This window comes from Leptodactylus fuscus, chromosome 7, assembly GCF_031893055.1.
Source record: "Leptodactylus fuscus isolate aLepFus1 chromosome 7, aLepFus1.hap2, whole genome shotgun sequence".
In the NCBI taxonomy this organism is placed as follows: Eukaryota; Metazoa; Chordata; class Amphibia; order Anura; family Leptodactylidae; genus Leptodactylus; species Leptodactylus fuscus.
In genome coordinates, this window is record NC_134271.1 from 80,311,199 (window position 1) to 80,334,455 (window position 23,257).

General features: G+C 40.9%; 1 protein-coding gene across 1 annotated transcript; it reads right to left on the reverse strand.

The window, feature by feature from the left end:
• Positions 1 to 2,807: 2,807 nt before the first annotated feature.
• On the reverse strand, positions 2,808 to 18,156 carry DIO2 (iodothyronine deiodinase 2). The gene is made up of 2 exons (XM_075282367.1): positions 17,404 to 18,156; positions 2,808 to 5,946 (listed from the first exon to the last, which is right to left on the reverse strand). Exons 1-2 carry the CDS (start codon positions 17,623 to 17,625, stop codon positions 5,386 to 5,388), a joined length of 783 nt encoding a protein of 260 aa, XP_075138468.1. The 5' UTR covers positions 17,626 to 18,156; the 3' UTR covers positions 2,808 to 5,385.
• Positions 18,157 to 23,257: the final 5,101 nt, after the last annotated feature.

Here is a 23,257-nt window from a genome sequence, read left to right on the forward strand (position 1 = left end):
GTATCAAGACACTTTTGGTGATCACAGCATAACACGTTCAAGTGACATCTAAAAGCTGTAGAAAATTGTAAGTAAAAAAATACATCCATGTGCACATGCTCCTCAATTCCTGACACAAAGTAGAATTGTTTTTCTCCAGTCCTGCACATATAACCAAGTTTCCATATCTGTTACATGCTAAACTGGGGACCCCACTGTCTATCGGCGGGTGTGGAATAAACTCCTGGTGTGTTGGTTTGGCCAGACATGTTAGAGAAAGTGTCAGGTATATGAAAGAAAGAGCGGACATGTCGTTATGCTACAGTATGACAGAATACAGTACATATAGCACATAATATATAGTACAGTATGTCAGTATCTGCTTGTATCACCAGGCTGGAGAGAGCCAGGCTGCATGCATATCCCTGGAAGAAAACTATATACACTGAGATTCATGTACAGTAAATGCACAAACTGCAATGATCTGCAGTAGTCACATCATAGAATGAGGCAGTGAAGCTGTTTCATCAGTCCTATATAACATTCACATCTTCTTATTCTGTTTGGCATATAGGAAGGATGGACAGACAACAGTACACAGAACATTATTATGGGGGATGGCTACTAGTTATCTGCAGATGTGAGGAACATGACCTAGAGAAAGATCTCCACAACATGAAGATGAGTGATCTGTGAGGTCACTCCCTTATCTGTAAACTCGCTGGTGACGGCCTGTCTTCTTTTCACTCTTCTTCTCTTTCACTGTCAGAGGTCACATGTAATGCTGAGGTATTTATTATGATGCTGCAAAACTTACAGGATTCAGTGATAAGATACTTCTCTCTGCGTCTTATGTTTTGTGAAGTTACTCAACTTGATTTACTGTCTTTCTCCAAATTAAGAGGAACCTTGGTGAGGAACATGCCATTATTAAAATATAAATATAATCCATCTCTTTCAGTTTAAAGAGGACCTTTCATCAGATCGGGTACATGCAGTTCTATATACTGCTGGAAAGCTGACAGTGCGCTGAATTCAGTGCACTTTCGGCTTTCCCGATCCGTGCCCGGTGTAAAGCGCTCTCGGTCCTGATACCGTAGGGCTTTACAGGGCTTTCCGCTGTACTGTGGAGCGGGGAGGAACGCCCCCTCCCTCTGCTCACAGTGCTGGTCCATAGACGAGTATTATCAGGAGAGGGAGGGGGGGGAGTTCCTCCCCGCTCCACAGTACAGCGCGATAGGCGCTGCTGGGCAGAAGGGCGTCCCTGGCTAAGTGTCAGAAACGCCCTTCTGACTGTAAAGCGCTACGGTACCGGGACTGATAGCGCTTTACACCGGGCACAGATCGGGAGAGTCGATAGTGCGCTGAATTCAGCGCACTGTCACCTTTCCAGCAGTATATAGAAGTGCATGTGCCCGATCTGATGAAAGGTCCTCTTTAAGGCCGGGGCCCCACAGTGCAGAAATTCTGTGACAAAAAAAAAAGCTGTGTCTTACCATACCTGCAAAGTGGATGGGATTCTGGCTAATCCATTGCAGAAAACAATCCACAGCAGAAATGCTACGATTTCAGAAATGCTTGTGTCTTTGTAAATCGCAGCATGTCATTTATACCTATATAGTAACGCTATAGGAAAATTGTGCAGACTTATGCAGCTGTAAAAAATGCTGCATAAAATAACATGATACGTTTCCGCCAGTCTTTTCAACAGCATTTATTGGCTGCGTTTTTTTTGGCCTACATGGGGCCTTAGCCTAAGGATTATTTTCCTCTGTATTCTAAATGTAAACCTTTTCACTGGTGAGCAGAGCGAGGTAACTTCACACTGCTGCTTTTGGGGCTGTTTTTTGAGCCAAGGCTTAAGGTGCATTCACACGGAAGAAAATGGCGCTGAATTTGGTGTGGAATCCGCGTCAGATTCAGCGCTGAAAAAAAAGCCTCCCAGTGTCTTCAATGGGTTCTTAAGGATACATCCACACAGAGAAAAATGGGCCGAATGCCTCGTGGATTTTGACGCAAATCCGTGCAAAATTGGCGTCAGATTCGGCACGGAAAAAAAAGCCTCCCCATAGAGCTCTATGGGGAGGCTTTTTTTCCGTGCCGAATCTAGTGTGGATTCCGTGTGGATTCGTGCCAAAATTCCATGCAGCATCCGCACCATTTTGCTCCGTGTGAATGCACTAGGGTCAATGCGAGGATTTTGTCAAGGAAAAAATCTGCTTCAGGAATTAGGAAACATTTTTTTGAAATGGTTTTTGGAGCGTTTTTTTGAGGCTTTTTTTAATTCTTGTTTTTTTTCCCTCCAGCAAAGTGTATAGATCTTGAAAAAAACGCTAGCCGTTTTTGCCAATTCCACGATGCGGATTTTCCACCTCCCATTGACTGCGTTGGTTTTTGTAAGTGGAATCCACCTGAAGGAAGCTTTTTTTCCATTAGCGGAAAAATTCTGCGAGTGTAAAAATAAAGCGAGCAGAACCCATAGAACTCTATGGGGAGGCATTTTTTTTTTTGTCAAAATCAGTGCCCCAAAACTCTGTGTGCATTGACCCTAAGGCTACAATACCAGCAAAGTGAATGAGATACTGTTTAATCTCATGCACACATTGGGGGAATGTTTATAGCTATGATTCGCTATGTGGGGCTTTACCTTGAAGCTATTTAATATAAGTGGAGATCTGTACACGACTTCTGTCATTTCGGTTTAACACATATTGAAGATCTTGCTGGTGTTAGAACATTTCTACTACAATATTAATTCAAACCTACAGAATTGGATGAAACAAGGGTTTAGTACATATTAACAGCTCTTTCCTGATACCAGCTAGATGTATAAAAATCGACTGTATCTTAATAATCATAATGACAGATTGCATCTAATATCTCTCCCCTTCATTTTCAAATCTCCTTTTCCCTTCCCGCTGTCACACTTTAGTTGCATAATATTATAGAGCAAACAACTTTCAGATAATCAAATATATACATTTAGGAATGTACATGAGGGAATTTTTAAGCCCTGTACACTAGAATTCTAATGTTGTGAATTTTTGGCTATTTTACACAAATTAAAAAAAAAAAAAAGTTTTTTTAGCTGTGTTTTGCTATGTGGGAACTTAGCCTCACCACATTCACTAATCACTTTGCTTTCTGAAAGTCTGTCTATTTCATGTACACCAGATCTATCATACGCTACTTTTTAACAATTGTAAAAATCATTGCAGGGAAAGTGTCTCCAGGAAATGCCGTATTGTTTAGATCATATTTTTATATTAAACATATTTTTAAAGAATTTTTGGTGATGTTGTTTTTAATTTTCCATTAACTATATTTAAAAAAAATCTTACAATTCTAGATATTCTATGTGAAATCACCAGTTATGATTGGTAGATTCGGTGTATTTTCTACATATACATGATATGCTAGGTTCACACTAGTGTTCAGCTTTCCTTGGGTCTGCTTGGGAACCAGAGAAATGGAAACATAATCCGCTTAAGGTCGGGGCCCCACGGACGGAAACGCTGCAGGAAAAATCGTGGCGTTGTACAGTGCAAGCATCCCACGTGAATCCCATGCCCACTTTGCAGAAAAAAATGCAGTGCAGACACGCTGCGATCTGCAAAGCCATTGCGGCTTTGCAAATCTCAGCATGTCAATTATATCTACAGAAACGCCAGCGGCTTTCCCATAGATATAATGTGAAGAGAAAGTCCACAGAGGAAAACTCTGAACTTTCTCTTAAAAGCGCTGTGGAAAGAACCGCAATGTGTTCATGCAGCGGTTCTTCCCGCAGCGGTTTAGTGCTGCGGATACGGCCCGTGGGGCCTTAGCCTAAAAAGCAGTTACCTGTAGACTATAATGGGGTCTGCTGGGTTTCCACGCAAAAAAAATGCAGAAATAAAAGTCCTGCTTGCATTATTCATATGGATTCAGGGACAGAATCCCCAAACGGAGAGCAGATGCATGTGTGAATCTAGCCATAGCAGTGATCATCAGTCTACTGATAAGTGAGGAGCTGCTGCAAAGAACTCTCCTACAGAAAACAGGAAGTCTTGGCATATTATTTGGTTTACTGGATTTTTAGGATTTTTTAACCCTTAAGTACTATCATGGTGTCTATCATACACCACTATCATACACATATCATTATGATAGACACCATGATAGTACTTAAGGGCTAAACTATAAATAACCTGGACAATTTTGAAAAAAAAACACACCAAAAAAGTCTTTAAAAATATGTTTAACATAAATCTTGATTAAAAAAAATAGTTTATTTACTGGCAACAAATTCTCTTTAAGTAAGAATGTGGCATAGTAAGGGGAGTAACATTGCAGCCAAGTGCAACATTTATCGAGCATTGTACATTTGGCAAACTTTTGTAAGGCTAAGGCCCTACATTGCAGAACTACAGAGTTGTAGCCCCACCACTGATCCTGTACAGGACTGGAGCCTTTTCCGTAAACTTGTGTGTTGTCAGCTGAGTAGATTTTTTTTTTTTTATCTGTAAGCCATGGCTCAGATCTTTACAGCCACATATGGAGTGTGAGCCCTCAGGACCAAACCCAGGATATTAGTGTAGTGTTAATGTTTATTCTCAACATCGCCTGTCAAAACATTGACTAAAGCCGGGGTCTAATTGGTGCTGGAAATGTTATCTTGTGGGAATCAGAGCACATATGAGGCATTTTTATGGTCGTATACCTACAGGTTCCCCATATTACCAATGACTCTCACCCTCATCCTCCAAAAATAAAAAAGAAAACAGTGTGGACCGTGCAGATCATTGCTCCTGTGGGAGCAGATTACATCAATTTCGATGCAGCTGTCCCCGTTGAGGTAACTGTGTCATTTGTGGATACTGCAGACTCAACACAATAAATTATGTTAAAAAAGAAAACGAGACTAAAATGAGCTACACCTGATGAGAGAAATATTGGAATCTCGGTAATAAATACTCAATAAGAGGTGTTGTGCTGGTTCTCCCTCTTCTTCCTTGATGTCATAACTTTACAAAGTTTTCCCAGGAATAAGGAAAGACGACTCAGCTCTACAACAGCTGTCAGATGTGGGATTTGTTTGATTTCTGACTTTCCCTTCTTGTTTTTTTTTTTCTTATGAGCTCCTTGAATGTGTAGTTTTACCACACCCTTGTCTTCCTATGTTCTGCCTATACTGCTGTGTATTGTAGAACAAGAGGAAACAGCGTTTTGAGGTCTGTCAGAGATTCGGGTCACAGTGAGGATAATATCACATATCTGGATTTGTGACATTTTGCAGTGAACTTTGTAGTGTGGTCGTTTTAATGTGTTCATTTCCAAAGTCAAAGGTCCTTATTAGAGTGTCAACAAATTTTTCCACAGCAACATTACACTGGCTCATCCTTAGGAGTGATTTTTCAGCCATGTAATTTATCCATTCAGCCTTGTGGTTCCAAATGTCTTTTCCAGCCACTGCTGCACTTCTTGGAGGTTATAGAAGAAAGGTCCTTTACCTCCAAGGTATACAATTTTTTGCCTCTGTACGATGCAGACCCTTTCGAAGGAGACACCGTAGGCCACATTGGCATTATTGTCCATGCAGTCTGCAACCACCTGGCACTGAGAAGGGAGGGAATATTTTTCCAGGAATTTGCTAGCTGCAGCACATCTGTCTTCTTGGTTTCTGTGTTTCTTTACTTCATAGGAGCCCACACCAGGAGCAGCCCAGCCGTCCGAGGGATGAGCCTCATCAATGTAGACCAAAAGAAAATCGGCAACATTGGAAAACTCCTCCACCAGGCTACTGAAGGCTGGCAGCTGGCTTATAAAGGGGGGTCAGGTGGCTGAACCAAAATTGACAACTAGAGGGCGCTCAGAGTTGGCAAAGTCAAGAAGGTTGCATGGTGTCCCTGGATTTGCTGACATGTTATTTGTTTTTTTACTGGACACATGGATGACATTAGAGTTTGGTGCATCTCCACCTAACTTTACCTACAAAGCGAAAGAAATGAGTACAGTTAATAATATGTAGCGCTAATGAAAAAACCTGAGAAGAATAAAGTTCCAAATGACAATATCATCAGCTTTGCTAAGACTAAGGCCAGGGACCCACATAGCGTTAACATGCATTTAACATTAACTGCAAAATGGATAGGATTCTGGCTAATCCCATCCACACGTTACAAAAAATATTTTACAGCAGGAATGCAGCGATCTGAAAAACACTTGCATTTTCACAAATTGCATCTTGTCATTTGTACCTACAAAATTGCTGAGTGTTTCTGTATAGGTATAATGAAGACGTAAAGTCTACAGAGGAAAATTCTGCGTTTCCTCTGTGGCTTTTCCTGGAGTGCTTTTTGGCTGCAACCCCCTATGTGGGGCCTTAGCTTAAAAGTAGCTTCAAACTATTCTGCCCTACTGCCTGCTTTTGCTTAGTAACCTTTTTTTTATTACTTTTGTTTAAGCCAAGAGTCCACTGTTCACAAAAACATGTAAATGGTGGAGACAACTATAACAGGCCCATTTTAAATGGAATATACTGCAGTCATAAATGTCAGTGACATTGTAAAAACCCCAAACCAGCATCATCATACTTAATGGTTTGGGAAAAAAACGGTCTAAGGTCCATCAAATTCAACTGTTTTATACTTATAAACTTATGTTGACCCAGAGGAAAGCAAAAACCGCTGTGTTTATGGCACAGACTCAGTTCACCATAAAGTGGAAAAAATTCCTTCCCACCACCTTGTGCCAATTGGAAAGATACCTGGATCTACTAATACCAGTAACCCTTTTTAAAGCTCCCCACACTTTCCAGTATTAACAAATCCTGGGGAAGTAGATTCCATTATTTTTCAGTAAAGGCATTAAAGTAATACTTCTGACCTTTGTGACAAAATTACACTTTAACCATAAAGAGTGACTCAACGTTCTTTGTTCGGTCCGCAGATTATATAATTTATTGTTTTATCACCATCATTTACATATTTATATAAAGACATCATATCCTTTCTCGTTCTTCTCTTATCTAGACCAATAAATTTAGTTTCGATAGCCTATCTTCATACATGAGATCTTCCACACAGTATATTCATTTGTTTCTCTGAAATCTCTTCAGCTTTCTGATGTTTTTTGATGAATTTGGCACCTAAAACCAAACAGCATACCTAAGATATAGTTGCACCAGTACTTTAAAGAGGGATAAACTAATATATTTCTTACTAGAAGAAGCCGTGCCTCTCTTAATACAGGATGATATCATATTGTCCTTGGATGCAACAGACTGGAATTTATTATCAACTATTCAGGACAACTTACCCCTGTTGATAGTATAGAGGATAACTTACAGTTCAATGAAGGTCTGACCAATAAGGCCTACACAGATAAGAAGAACTCGGAATTTTTGTATTCTGTTCCAAATCGAGTGGTATTGCAGTGGTGATTGGACAACACGAACTGCTTCATTCAATTAAATGGAAGGAGATGGCCAAAATGCAACACTTGACCATCTCCGGCACTCCCATTGAAATTAATGGAGGGTGTGCACATTGTCCGATCACCACTCCATTTACAATGGGGAACAAAAGTCGCCTATCATCCATTTTGGTTGGAGATTGAACAGTTGGATGCCTCATCAATCTGCAAGATATCTCCCATCCTATGGGAAAGGGATAACTCCCCCAGATGGGAAATCCCCTTTAGGCTGAAGCCCCACACTGCAAAAACGCTGCATTTTACAGTCCATGCAGAGTGAATGGGATTCTGGCTAATCCCATCCACACATTGCAGAAAAAGCATGCAGCCACGTTTTCAAAAATGTTCAATTATACCTGCAGAAATGCTGGTGTTTTCTGTATAGTTATCATAAGAGCAGAAGGTCCAGAGGAAAACTCTGCAAAAATGCAATGAAAAACGCAGTGGAAAAAAATGTGATGTTTTTCCCCCCCGCATTTTTTTTCCGCAGCATTACCTAGATCTGTAAATAGGCCAGATCTGTAAATCCCCTTAAGGCTGGGGACCCATGTGGCATAAATGCTGCGGTCTGGCTATGCTATTTTACAGTTACTGCAAAGTGGATGTGATTCTAGTAGATTCCATCCACACATTGCAGAAAAATATGCGCAAAAGAAATATTGTGATTTCCAAAACCATTGCATGTCAATTATACCTACAGAAACACTGGTGGTTTCCCTATAGGTATAATGCAAGCAGAAAGACTTTCTGTGAGAAGGGCTGTGTTTTTTTTCGCTGCGGCCCGTTACGTGGGCCTTAGCCTCACTATTTTCTGGACCCAGCTACTAAAAGAAGAGGGAAATCTCACAAGCGACTGGCTGATATAGCCCACTGTGATAAAACAATTTCTGAATGGAGAAAAGTTTTTATCTTTGAGCATACATAAAGATTCACAGGGAAAAAGAGAAAAGAATATTAATTTATAACAAGAAACTAGCAGAATTCAGAATGTAGCTCTGACTGTTACTAAAGCTGCAGATAGGCCAAGAGCAGAGTAATATGTAAAATATTAGAGCGGTTATATACCATTAAATGTTGATATACTCTACATAGTGAAATTGGGCTTAAAGCTGAGTTATGCTGTAAATTACATAGGAGCCTGGAGCGGGGACTGGACATACTTAATTACCACCTACTAAACATAAAGAAAGCTGCAACGCGCTGGAGATAATTATATTCGTCACGACAAGTGATTAGGTTTCCAGCCTGTGATATGAGAATGGGTGGAAGCGCTTTGTGTGACCGGAAAGCTTCTGTCACACAATAGGTTAATATTTATTACTGAAATCCAGCCAGAAATATCAGCTAGTAAATTCACATCATTAGTGAGAAGGACAAGCCCCTTAAATCTGTCTGTGCACCTGGCTTCTCCCAGGCAAAGTCTTATTCCAACGCAAGGTCAAACTCTGGAGGAGGTAAAGATTTTTCCCTACACCACTTTCCCTTTTGGTATCTCCTGGATTGTTGGAATCACCAACACCATAATATACTTCTTACACTATGTGTCTGAATGGAAAATATTGTGCGAGTAGACTTTTCTGGGCCAAGTATGTTAGTGCCACCACAGTTAGAATTATTTCCATTTGATTCTTTGCGTTGGATCGCCTTTGCCAGTTGCATACACGTGAATTAGAAAAGCAACCTTTCCATTTCCAGTCTATGGTAGTTAACAAATAAAGTCTACAGCTGTACTGAACAGGATAACCTGGGGGATATAAAAAAAAGGCAGACCTTCGCCATTCCTCCTTTATATCAGAATATGGAGAAGGGAATCTTCTGTATTTCCTACAGCAGTGCTTTGTGTGACAACTGTTTTTGTGCAGTCATTTATAAGAGTAGAATATTGCGAGAGCAAACATATTTTCGAAGCAAGGGATGTCATTCACGGAGCTTTCTTTCTAACCACTTGGTAATGAGGATTCTCCGGGAGGAGACATTATGAACAGTACTTTCTCTTTACATAGGATCTTCCAAAACGTTTTCTTATTTGCCATAAGTTCACTAGATTCTCTTTGAGGTTTCTTCTGTAAGCTAAGATTCCAGATCATTCAAGAATTAGAAGGGTTTGGAATACAGTAGACAGGATTTGATTTGTTTTCATTTATTGTGCCATTTTGGTATTTGAAAATTGCACTTCAAGATGATCTTTCTTTGTCGCAATGTAGCACGATAGACTTTCTCAGCTAGCCAGTCTTATACCGCTGTCCTAGAAGACGGTAATTATCCATGGTATCAGATTTAATTCACTATCATGTTACCACCCTGGCTTCCCTCTATGTGAATCCTAAATCAAAAATAGGAGAATTTAACTGTCTGCATGCCAGAAATGTATTTTGTAATTACTTAAACCTCACAAACAATTGGAGGAAATAAGTCTTCTCATTCAATAACTAGGGTTATAAACCAAGTGAAGGCATCATTGTCAGGCTAAGGCCCCATGTGCTAGAAAATGCTGTTGAAAATAAACCTTTTGGAAGTTTTTTTGCTGTGTTTTTCATTGCCTTTTTACAATAAACTCCCCTACCCACCCCATCTAATCTTCCTACACCCTCATCCCAATTCCCTTTTGTGTTTTCCCTTGTCTTATGTCTAGGTCTCATTTTATAAGTAGATTATTGGTATATCTTTTGCTCTGTTTTGATTATTTCTTCCCTATTTTCTGTAGTGTTGGTTTAATGCCATTATTGATGGAAATGTGATTCTAAGACACTGGCACTGTAGGCCTAGGTCCTATGGTGCCTCTCTGGGTATGTATCATTGGTGAAGCTTTTGTATTCCATTCTTCAATGCCACTTGTCCTTTTGTACTTTGTTTATGTTGCATATTGGTAATCTTTGAGTAAAAATAGTTTAAAATAATCAAGGATATTGTCTGTCCTACTGAGTACGAATGGAGGTTAATAAACCTTAGAGCTTTAAATATGGTACCTTATCTATTCAATGGTAAAATTTAATCTGCGACTGATACTGTCCACATGGGAGACTTGGCTGATCAACATTTTTGTTTTTCTACATACCTGCACCCATATCACTTAATAATCATAACTATAAGAAACCACACACAACCATGTGACAGCTGACAACCATGATTGAACAGCACAGGCGGCACATGAACGTCATCCGTGTGCTGCCCGTTCTTCCATGGCCCCAATCATTGTAGCCAGCGATCATGGCTGCAAAACTGGACAGGGAAAGGACCCGTCCTGAGTCTTGCAAAATGAACTGTCAGACCTCAAATGGATATGTGGAAATCACGGTCGTGTGCATGAGCTGATAGAAATTAATGGGTCAGTGTGTGGTCTAGGAAAAACCTGGATAACACACTGAACTAGAACACGGTGGTGTGCATGGGACCTAAATAAGTAACCTTGAGGAAGAAACTACACATACCTAATTGTATTTTAGGAAGTCAGATTCTTTTTTGCTAAAAAAGTTGTAGGACTCGACAAATTTATTCTTGTGATAAATAATGATTTTTGGGATTGGGCCAAACTTTTTTCTAGAGTTCAATGTGGCCATAGAGAAACACTTAGTTTGGGCAATACAGCAACTCTACCTTGTCATCCAGACAATGTCCAAATGTTGTCTTGTACATGTACCTGTAAGACCAGTCTTGTTAGAAAAACTACTGCATATATCATCAGCATACTTGGTGTGATCTGTGTTTCTAGTCTGTGCAGCATATGTTCTCATCTGAGGTTCAATAGGCTGTATTTACTTGGAGTGCATTCTTGTGGACATCTGTTTTAACAGTGTGTTTGTATACAGTCAGATCCATTTTTGTAGAGGGTGTCCGTTGGTTTGTTCTGCACTGTTATTTAGTTACTTCTACTCTGAACGTATATTCCTCTCAAAAGACCTCAGTTTATGCTATATCCTCTCTAAACCATTTAATAGCCTGGTTGTTTGAAGGAAACAAACCATGTGCAACGTTCAACAGGGGGGCTACAAACCCTATCATTATGTTATTTGCTTATTTGCTTGTCGCTGGCCACAGATATGTCCACATAAAAAGTGCAGACGCTTGGTAGTTCTATTCTTGGCAGATTACTTCTATTAGTTTTGTTTCTTGCTCTTTTGAGGGTTTAACTGATGTAACAGCTCCCCAGGTCCAGAGTTAGTGGATAAGCTCCCAGCACTGTCCAGTGTGACTCAGTCATCAGCTGCTCGGTTCTTGACCCCAATGCATGGCTAAACCGTTTCCATCTGACTCCCCTCTCTTGGCTTGTGAGCGGTGTTCTGTTCTCACGCTTCACACAGGCTTTGGAAAAGTTTTGTGAGAAAAGCACTTAAAAGTTTACGGCATCGTAAACACCAAAGCCATTGGCACTCGCCATTTCATGCTCATTTTTTCCTGCTTATGCAATGTTTTCCTGTATCCTGATTGTATTTGGCTTAACCTTGAGGACACCACTTGGACTCTATTATGCTGAAGTTATTTTCAAAGAGAGACAGGCCCTATTCTCATAAAGCTTGGCTTTTATTCTGCAATTAATGCCCTTTCTATAAAGGTCTTAGCGCGAAGCGAAAATGTATAATCTTTCCCACCCATATTGTAATAATTTCACTGAGAAGGCTGGGATCATATTTATGGGTTTTTATAGTAAATTTTGTTTTCTTGTAAAATAGGACTGCATGACAATAGTATTCCACCGCTATTTATATTGAGCAGGCAATTCATGACAATATGTTTTAGACTAAGTTCACATCTGCGTTCAGGTCTCCGTTTTGGGGGTACACTTGGGGACCCCCCCCAAATGGAAACCTAATCTGCATAAAAAGTGGTTACCTTAGGAAACCCGTGGACCCCATAGAATATAATGGAGATCGTGTGATTTCCGCTCGGTTTACACATGAAAAATGCAGAGAGAAAAGCGCTGCTTGCAGTGCTTTTCTCTCCGCATTTTTCATGCGGAGAGGGAAACAGAATCCCCAAACACATATATGAATTAAGCCTTAGTCACATCATCCAGGAACAATACAAGGCACAATTGCCTCCGGTATCAGAAGAAAACGTTGAAAGTTGAAGTAACTAGCACCAAGGTAACATTCTTTTCTGTTACCTGTGACAATTTCATTTAACAAAGGTCCTGGATGGTTAAACCAAAAAGTCAGATATTGTTTGGATGGCATATTTAATTCATAACAAAAATCAGAGCGCAGAATGCTTTCACACATACAAGTGAATCCTCCTTAATCTGACCACCCAAGTTTGCACAGAAAAATTGTCTTTTATGGAGATGGTCCCCAAAGAAAAAAGTATATTGAATGCAGATGTAAGTTTCTAATGGAGTTACCAAACATGTACAGCACACAAAAACCACAAATGATGAGGAAGCAGCATAATAGCCACACAAAACCAGGCTTAGATTAGGACTAATATAACGGCTTTGGTACAGTTCCCAAGGCACTCCACCCCGCATACATAACCATACATGGCCCCAACTCCTTTTTAGTCCTCATGGTGATCTCTCTTTATTTCCTAGCTCAATATGGTCCCATCATTCTTGATTTCTAGTATGGCACCCCTCTGAATATGGTTCTCCTCTTGACCTCCAGAATGCCTTCCCACTTTCTCCTAGCCACTGACATGGCAACCCTCTCAATCCTTGTTCCCACCATGGCTCACTCTCATGAATGAGCCCAAGCATGGATTCCCCTCTCAATTCTCATCCCTAGCATGGTTCCTCCTTATATTCCTGATCTCCAGCAAAACGTCTCAGATCCAGGTTCCTTATTATGGCTTCCTTTTTATTCCTAGAACCTCAACATGTCCTCCTTCTCATTCCTAGCCCCTATCATGGCTTCCCTCTCCATTTTCACCTTTCACTGCAAACTCTGACCATAGTTGCTGATGTTGGGCCTTAAAGCTTTGCCGATGGGAATGCTCAGTTTGTCGAACATCTTTCAGGATAGTCCTGATGAAATCAAGACTATTGGCATGTATTCTTGAGACCTTGACTTTTTGCAGACTCCATTGTTCAGCAACTTTTTTGGGAGTGCTCAGTGCAGCTTGAGAGCTGCGCTCTCCTCTTCTGTGACAGTCTCCCAACTCCACCTTTGACACTCAAGTGATGCTGGTAATGCTCCTCCTCCTGATGTTCCAGTGACTCAGAGCGATGCTGGTGGTTTCTCTCCTTTTATGTTGTCTGCAAGTCTTCTGCTCCTGCTTGCTCCAGTCCAGTGAGATAGAGAAGCTCAGATGTATGTCCCATTGGACTCACAGCACATGGAAGATTTCTGCTGAAATACCTGCTCACAAAAATGGCAGTTGCATGGAATGGGGGTGATCGGCCATAGAATGCAATATTATGTGTCCATTGTTGTTCACTGAACCCTTCTGGGTCGCTTAGGGTCAGTTCACACGTGAAAACCGCCTAGCTTATTTGTGCGAGGTAAAAAACCTCGGGGAGTTTTTTTGACGCTGTTTTTTGCATTCCACGCGGTTTTTGACGAGGTTTTTGACGCGGTTTTCGCTAGCGGTTTTCGCTAGGGTTTTTTTTTCCTATATGTGCTATAGAAACTGCAGGCGAAAACCGCGCTGTGCAAAAAACCGCGCGGTTTTTTACCGCGCGGTTTTCGCCTCCCATTCACTTCTATGCAATTCTTCAGGCGTTTTCCGCCTGAAGAAAGGTCATGTCGCTTCTTCAGGCGGAAAACGCTAGGAGGAAAAAAAAAGCTAGTGGTTTACATAGACCACCATGTTAAAGGAGAGGTTTTTGAAGCGAATTCCGCTGTCAAAAACCTCCCCTTTGCCCACGTGTGAACTAGCCCTTAGAGTGCATACACACAAAACGGTAGCCAGATGCAGCTGAAACCCTGCCGCCATGCAGCTGCCATTTACTGGACGATAATGAAGTACGCTTGTGCTTTCAATGGTGGATGAATGTGGCTACCATTTTGTGACCATGCACCCTTGGGGTGTATTTACATAGTGCAGTTGTGTGAAGTTAATACTGCATCAAAACGCCATCTGAAGAAACTGCATGTATCTTTGATTGTTTTGGTATGGTTTCCTAGATTTACATGTAAACACATATATTTAACAAGTTTCAAATGCAAAATTAAGAAAATGCACCAAAATTGCATGCAGTTTATATCTGAACCAGATTTGATGCAGTTTTTACTTAACCCAAATGTGGATGCTGCCTTAAAAGCCATATATATTTTTTAACTTGTCTTCTTTGCACTAAATAATGTATTTTCCAGAAACAAATTGTTAGCCACGTAAATTTGCTGGTGCACTATGGAGCCCAAGACAGCCACCAAGAAAGTTTAAACTGGAATAGAGATTAGAAAGAACTTAAAGCTATTGGTGTTCACTCACAAACCACATAATGAGCTGGAAATATTTCCTCTGTACCATAGAAACAATTGTACTTCTTTTCAGGGATTTATAAATATGTATTGGGACCAAGTCATAAAAAAGCTGTACTGTTTGTCTTGGTGGAGTATTACATTTGTTCTACAAGTTGCACCTCTGCATGTAAAGAAGACCGGAAACCAATTCAGAACAGCTCCGTGCAGCTTTCTGGTAACGGAGTGTTCCCGAGCCCAAACACTGAGCCACATGTTCTCTTTATCAACCTGAATTTAGACGTTTCTGCATAGAAGTCTTGGATTTTTTTTATTTTGCACACACATTCAGCACTAATGCAAAGCAGACGGATCTGCCCAAGGGGAGCTTTTGTACAGCTGGCAGGTTCACCATGGTTTAGTCATTCCCTGGAGATACTCTGGATCTCACCCATTAATGAATGCCAAGAGATTACTCGAGAACACTGAAAAAATAAAATAAAAACGCCTTGCAGCTCCACCCATTACACCAAGTTATTTACATATGTTAGTTTCCCTTATTCAGCAGATATGTTGTAAAAAATAAACCACAAGAAAAAAATTACAATCACACATTCCAGTGGGAAGCCTTTGTTTTGGCATGGAAAAATGATTATCTATATACCCTTCCTTTGCCAGATATCTCAGGGAAGAGTGCTCTTTTATCTTTCTACCAGTAGGTGTGTTAAACAGCTCTATATAACAGCACAAGCCTCCCACGCGTAGCATCACAGCATGGGTTGGAGACCTATGATGTTGGCATGTGGTGGATGCCAGATCAGCTTGCAATATTAACCCTCCCCCCATGGGGTTTTACTGGACACTGCGCTCATGGTTTCTGATTGAATAAGCTGTGTGCATGCCAGTGAGAGGCAGGCAGTCTACGAAAGCCTCTTTGGCAATTTTCCTGAGCTAAGCTGTGTGATAGGACTCTATGCGCTGGACGCTAGTGGTCTGACAAATTTTAGAGTAATCCTTGCATTGAGACATTTAGAAATAGTTGTCATCCTTCTCATCAGTAACAGCTGTCAAGATATAGGTTGAACATATTTGCACCCATTTCCATTCCAACAAATATCTATCAGAGGTGGGGAATGCAAGGGTTAATATGTACGCAGTGGTAAGACCAAGCAGCTGAATATCTTCATTTTACAGATATCAGACTGTCTGCTTTATGGCCTCTTCTGTATGAGGACACTTAGCTCTGGCGAAGCTTTCTAGTCTTGCATTTGCCATTCACTACTTTTAGGCATCAGTTTAGTATAGCATCCAGTAAAATACAGTATGGATTTCCATAGAAGTCCATATAAACCCAATAAACGGAATGTTAGCAGATTTCTGCAGGCACTGACTCCTGGGTTCAGTTCCGTTCTGGGGTGTTATATTATTATAGTGCATACATTTCCCTTCTAGTAATGCAGTCTCTGTCCCTCAGACCTCCTTATTATTTTCAATGGACTAATTTGTTTTGTGAAACTTCTATGACACTAGAATAATTTGTATAAAGCTTCAATAATGATTGACCAAGCCTGTGGTACCACTAGAGGGTGCTACTGAGGTCTTCTGCCCTTATAAGAGCTACAGGTGATCCAGGCATAAGGATTGTTTATATCAGCAAAGGATTGCACATCGTGCTTAGACCTTTAACCTGCCCAATCAGCATTAACTCTAATGGCAAGCATACAGACTCTTATCAATTCAGTTTACATTTACAGCACTTCTTAATAAAGATTAGTATGAGCTCACGTAATGGAATATCTAGGAGTTGTTCTTTTTCCAGTTACACATTATGCAGAAAAGCCTATTAACCTCTGAAGTACAAGTTTCAATAGTGACAAGAAAACATGTCCCCAGCTGCTCTGTTCTGCTCGCATTGTATGCATTTCCCAAGCCAAGTTTCTAGTAACTCTTTGCAGAAGTTCCAGAGCAGCTCATTGTGTGCAGCGTTCAGAAACATGCAGACCCACACGGTGCAGCTTGAAGCGTCTGCTCTGGATAACTTGACAGTTTGTCTTTATGATCAGCATGAGTGGTTATCAAATCAGCAGAAAGTGTAAAGAACTGGTAGACCTCATGCAGGCAGCCCAAGCAATGATTCGTAAGATATCAGCCTTCTACCCTTCTGTTTGGTTAGAGGGTACAGTTACAATTATCACATGGCATGTTCCCACAGACAATGATCTGTGTTTCATGCTTAACAGCTTGAGGAATGCACAAACCCTCCATATTCATACCCGGGGAATGGATTTGCATGGCTGCGACACCGTCATCCCAAGAGATGGCATCATATGCATGAAAACTCAAAGCATTTGCCTGCCAAGTTTGTCATCATATCTTTCTAAGCATCACATTTCACTCATCTCCCAAAGCAAAAATTACATTTTTTTTATAAATCAATACACTACAATAAAAATTGTAATAATTATATAAAATCCTGTATATAAATGATCTGCCAGGAATACTTATCAATACCTGCGTCTTCTAGATCTGAAGTCTCCCGAATTGTATTTACTCTCTTATTATCAGTTCCTATCTCACAGTGAAAAAGCATGGTTTAGCTCTAAATAAACGTTGCCTTTAAAAGTGGCGCCAGTCATACCTGCTTGTAGGCATCCAATAGGAAGCTGTTCCAAACACAGCGCAGACCTTCTGGGGTGAGCATCCGGCGCCATTGACTCTGACTGGATTTGGAGCGGTTCAGTTGCAGGAGCACGTGTTTTACCAACACAACAGAGTCGTATAGAGCCAAGAACAGACAGTTAGACACGAACCCAGGCAGGATCTGCAGGGTGATCAACAGGTCCACACTCAACAGACCCATACCTACAATCCTGGTGCCTCCCACCTCTGCCCTCAAAGATGCCACCTTCTGCCGGCGTTCTTCATTAAGCTGTGCAGGATGACAGCCTGGATTGGATGAGCCTTTAATTGTTGCCTTTTACTATGAATGAAATGCTTGCACTAGGAAGTTCTACTGTGCTAAACAGGTGTCTGCACTATTGCTATACTTACAGAGGAGCGTCAGGCAGCTGCTCCTTAACTTCAGCTGGTTCCTCTCATTGCTTGTGCATTATAGAAAAAGTTTCTGAAGTTTGAAGAACCAGGTGGAATTTTTATAAGCTGGAAGAATCTAAAGTGCACTTTATCCCCACACTACCTCTAGCTTCCTCTGCATCTCTCACTGCCTCTGTGTGTCTCAGCTATCTCTTTTTGTCCCCAGATTTCCCCTCTGGCTCCCTCCCCTTTCTGTAGCCCTTTTATACAGTCCCAGGCTAATTGCTGCAATAAGAGAAATGAAAAACCCTAATCTTGCCTGTGATCTGTTCTTTGACGTCAGGGTAGGACAGGGCATTAGTTTGGCTGGGGATGCTCTGAATAGGAAAAGAGCCGCTCAAAAACTTGCAAGGCGGGACTTTGTTATTAAAGGAGAGGATAAAGCTAACTCCTCCCTTCATCCATCTCCCAGCGTCTCACAACTTCTCAGGCAGCTGGCATGTTTACCTGACAACCAGAGGGTGGAGAGATTCACCTATGTTTGGCTGCTCCCCTGAACTGTGCACCTTGGACACTCGTATACCTGCCAGCTGTATTGTGCACTTAACTGACACAGCAAGAAACGCAGGCTCATCACTGAGCCCCTTTGTCCTGCACCTTAGTTTACGGAAAGTGCTATCTTCAGCAATCCTGTGCTTGTCTTAACTTTTTTTCAGAAATTGCCTCTTAGACCTGCATCTGTTCTTTTCTAAGAAACTCACATCTGAATCTACAGTCTTGGCCAAAAGTTTTCAGACTGATACAAATTTTGGTTTTCACGTTTACTGCTTCAGTGTTTTTAGATCTTTCTGTCACATGTTCCTAAGATATACTGAAATACACTTCTAAGAATTTCATTCTCAGTTTATTCAAAAACTCAATATTTACAGTGTTGACCCTTCTTTCTCAAGACTTGTGCAATTCACCTTGGCCTGCTGGATATCCTGGCAACACATTCTAGTCGAATCAGTGCTTGGAGTTTATTACAATGTCTGTGTTTGTCCACCTACTTTTGAGGATTGACCACAGGTTCTCAGTGGGATTGAAATCTAAGGAGCTTCCTGGTCATAGACCCAAGATTTCAATGTTTTGTTCACAGACCCATTCAGTTATCACTTTTGCCTCGATAGGGTGCTCTATTTCGCCCAGAAAAAAAAGCATTGTTCGTCACCAAATTGCTTCTGAATCAATGGGTAAACCCACTCCCTTGGATGACAAGCAACCCCACAGATAAATAGTCTCAGGATGCTTTACTGTTGGTATGGCACAGCCATGTGCACACCTCTTCTCCCCCAACTACCGTAATCATTTTTCCAAATGTCCCAAACAATCTTAAGGGGCCTCATCAGACAAAATAACTTATCCCATTTCTCTAAAGTCTGATCACTGTACCTACTTCAGAATGTCAGTCTGTCCTTCATGTTTCCTTGGAGAGAAGGGTCTTCTGGAAGAATGATTGTCTGGAAAAGAAAAGGTAAGTCCTACCAGGAGCGCTGTGTCATGCCAACAGTAGGGCATCCTGAGACCATTCATGTGTAGGCTCACTCACAGTTGGGCCTAGGAACACTGCCATGAAAAAACAACGGTATCTAAATATCCTCCAAAATCAACTTCTTCCAACAATCCAGAAGTAATATGAGGATGAACAATGCTTTCTCTAGCATATGCAGAACTCATCAAAAAGAAGTTGTCAGCACTGTAAATATTGAGTCTTTGCATAAACTTAATGTATTTTTCAATAAAAGTCTAGAAACTTATGAAATACTTATGATTAGACTTCAGTATAACATAGAAACATCTGGCTAAAAGTTCTAAAAGCACTGAAGCAGCAAACTTCATGATAACCAAAATCTGTGCCAGTTTTGTGGCAATGGCTGTATATTGCAGGAGGCAAGGAGGGGTACACTAAACATAAGACCTACACCCATGGCACCTGAGGGTATGTGATTTTGTTATTTTTTTCAGCAGTTTTATTCTCAGGCTGGCTATGCACATGCAACTGTTGTCAGCCATGAAAATACTGTGAACATCTGTTCATGATGGAAGACTGTAGTGTGCCAGAATTCACTTAGCCATACTGGATATGTTTGGCTATTGGTCAGCAGAAAATATTGTTGTTTGGCGTAATGAGCCAAAAGAGGCCGATCTCGAGCCAGTTTGCAGACTTTTTTAAACACCTAAACAGCCACCTGACCTGGCAGTTGTGCTGTTAGTGGGATAGTTTGTATGTATGATCCCATGATCCCCTCATGCAGCTGTGAAAAATCTAATATATATGGCCAGGTTTACACTTGCATTCTGAATATGTTTGATAAAAGCAGAGAAAATCTCATGTCTGAAAGGGAGAAACAAACTGGCAGCAGACAACACTTCCCATCAGTTACTATGGTATAGCTTGCTTAGAGTTTTCCTTCTGACACTTCTACATACTGTATATGGGGAGAGAGCTTACATTTAACTTTTTTATTTTACCAAAGTAACTATTATGGATGTCTTTAGGTTTTTATATAACCCTTCACATATATAAGCTATGACTGGCACAATCCAACAGTATCAGGATATTGTATTACTGAGAATATAGGATGACTGGTTTTTATAAAGCCTCATTCAGACAACAGTATCCTGGTCAGTAATTTGCATCAGTATTTGCAAGACAAAACCAGGTTTGGAAAACAGAGAAAAACTACAAGGGAAATATTTGCGGCTTAAGGTCTACTCTTGATTTAGGCTAACAAAGATTGATGCAAAATGCTTCCCAGAATACTGATGTCTGAACAAGACCTAATTTATACAGAGGAATAAACAATTTGATTAGTATAAAGGCAGATCCATAAGTGTTATTGCTGGAGTCCTGTTGTGCCACCCTTGCCATCAACAAAAGCCTGGAGAGTGGCGTGAAAGCAATACCCATTATTGGCTAGCTGAATAGGTTTAAATTATTCATGACTAATAGACTTTTTTGTCTCATAGGTTATATACATAATGAACTGCCTTTCTAGGGTGGAGGATGTGTGGCTTGAGATTGTGTGGTCCTTTTACGGAGTTGTTGAAGTTGTAACAAACACAAAGAAAAACTGCTAGGAGCAAAGTATCAATCTACAGTATAGCAAGTGGATGCTTGTTTACTGGCATTGGGATTACGCAATAACATTCAGGCTAAGGACAAATGTTTTTGATCAAGTTTTTAAGCCAAAAACAGAAGTGGATTGGGTAAAAACAAGATGACAAAGTACCATCTTTTCTTAATGGTTTCTCATCCTTTATGATACATACCTGACTTTGACTTTCAAAACTGTGTCCCTATCTTGAAGGTGCTGTCATACAGTGAACTCTGGGCTTTGGCCGTCGATGCTTTAATTTATAAGTAAGGGCTAGTTCACACGTGAGTATAAGGGGAGGTTTTTGACAGCGGATTTCGCGTCCAAAACCTCCCCTTATAATGGTGGTCTATGGAGACCGCCGAGCTTCTTTTCTCCGCTAGCGGCGGGCTGCTGCTAGCGGAGAAAAGAAAGGACATGTCCTTTCTTCAGGCGGAAGCCGTGCAGGCTCAGCCGCGCGGCTTCCGCCCCCGGCAGCTCCCTCCTATGTCGGCTCATTCATTTGAGCCGACAGCAGAGGGTTAAGCCGCGACAGCGATGGTCGCGGCGAGCGGGTTTTGACAAGAGAGAGACGCGGCTCGCCGCGTCTCTCTCTGTGTCAAAACCCGCGCGGGCAGTTCACGTGTGAACTAGCCCTAAGTGAAATGTTTATTAATTATGAGCTAATTCTCATTACTGACTGTGCAGCAACAGCAAAATTGCATGACAACTAATGAGAGATGATACATAATTATTGAGTGTTTTATAAGTGAAAGCCCCAGTCGCTACAGCCCAGACCATAGCTGTGGCCAGCAAACCATATGCACCACCATTAGTGCACCACAGCCGCAGTCAGTGCGGGGACAATCAGGGCTTTCACTTAAGTGAAAACAAAGACCAGTTAGCTTCTTTTCCTCTCTACCGGCTGCATAGTTTAGCAAGTTACCACAGGGCCAGTTATAAGGGATAGCCACTAATCGATTAATTAATTATCAATCAGTGTCTCACTCCGATAACTTGTAGCAGCACCCAGAATGGAAAGAGAGGCTATCTGCGGAATGCTCTCAAAACTAAAAATGTCTATAGTTTTTGTCAATTCCCAAATTTAAATGAACAAATAAAAGAAAAATCTAAATCATAGGAGAAGAAAGTAATAATATGGCCCCTACAGACTCCTGATCTCAGCATTATTAAGTCTGCTGGGGTCACATGACAAGAAAGAAGAATTTGAGTAAGCTTACAACCACATAAGATCTGTGCATAGTTCTCCAAGATGTTCGGAACAACCTTCCTTACTGAGTTCCTTCAAAATCTGTGTGTAAATATACCTAGATGAATTGGTGCGGTATTGATGGCAAAGAGTAGTCACGCTAAATATTGCTATGATTTAGGTTTCTCTTTTGTTCATTTGCATTTTAATAACAAAAATAAACAATTGCCAGCTCTATTTTTTAAAGCATTCTTAATTTACAGCATTTTATCCCACTACCTGACTAAAAATATTTGCACAGTACTATTTTTCTACATGACTACCTGAGAGTTGCAGATCTCACCTCTGGGACTTGCATCTGTTTCAAAAACTTGGAATATTTGTGGTTATACTTAATAGAGAAAGAGATGTACATGCATGGGTCTCTCCATTCATTTGTATAAGGGACCCTTTGCACGGCTTAAGAGCGCCGCTCATTTAGACCCGTACACGTGAGCGCTTCAAAACACATCCCATTCACTTCAATGGGAGGGCGCGTAAAGCCGGCTTTACGCGCACTCCCATTGAAGTGAATGGGATGTGTTTTGAAGTGCTTGTGTGTACGGGTCTAAATGAGTGGCGCACTTACGCCGTGTGAAGGAGCCCTTAGGCCTCTGAAAAATAGCTGAGTAAACAGGGTCAGCTATTTCTGGAAGTCCCACACAAGTGAATGAAAAGACCCATGCATGTGCAGATCCCTCTTTCACTGTGACAATATAAGTCTCAGAGGTAGGACCTACATCTATCAGGCATTTATGGTATGTCCTGTGTGTATAGTTATATGTAACGATTAGGGAATACGCTTTAAATGGTCACTATCTTTTTAGCAAACCTTGTATTGATCTATAGCACATATGAGTATAAGAAACTGTAATATAGCTTACCAAAGAATAATGCTCCTTTCTCCACCTATCTGTTTTTTGCAATGACCATCTTTCTGTGATACTGACTTTTACTTGGAAATATCTGCTGAAACCTGTTTTATTTGCAAAAAAGACAAAGGTCACAAAGGTGTCACAATAATGAGTTTACTGGAGATCAAAATTAGACAATTCCTAAATTGTCAAGGTCACTGTGTTTTCCTATTTCAATTT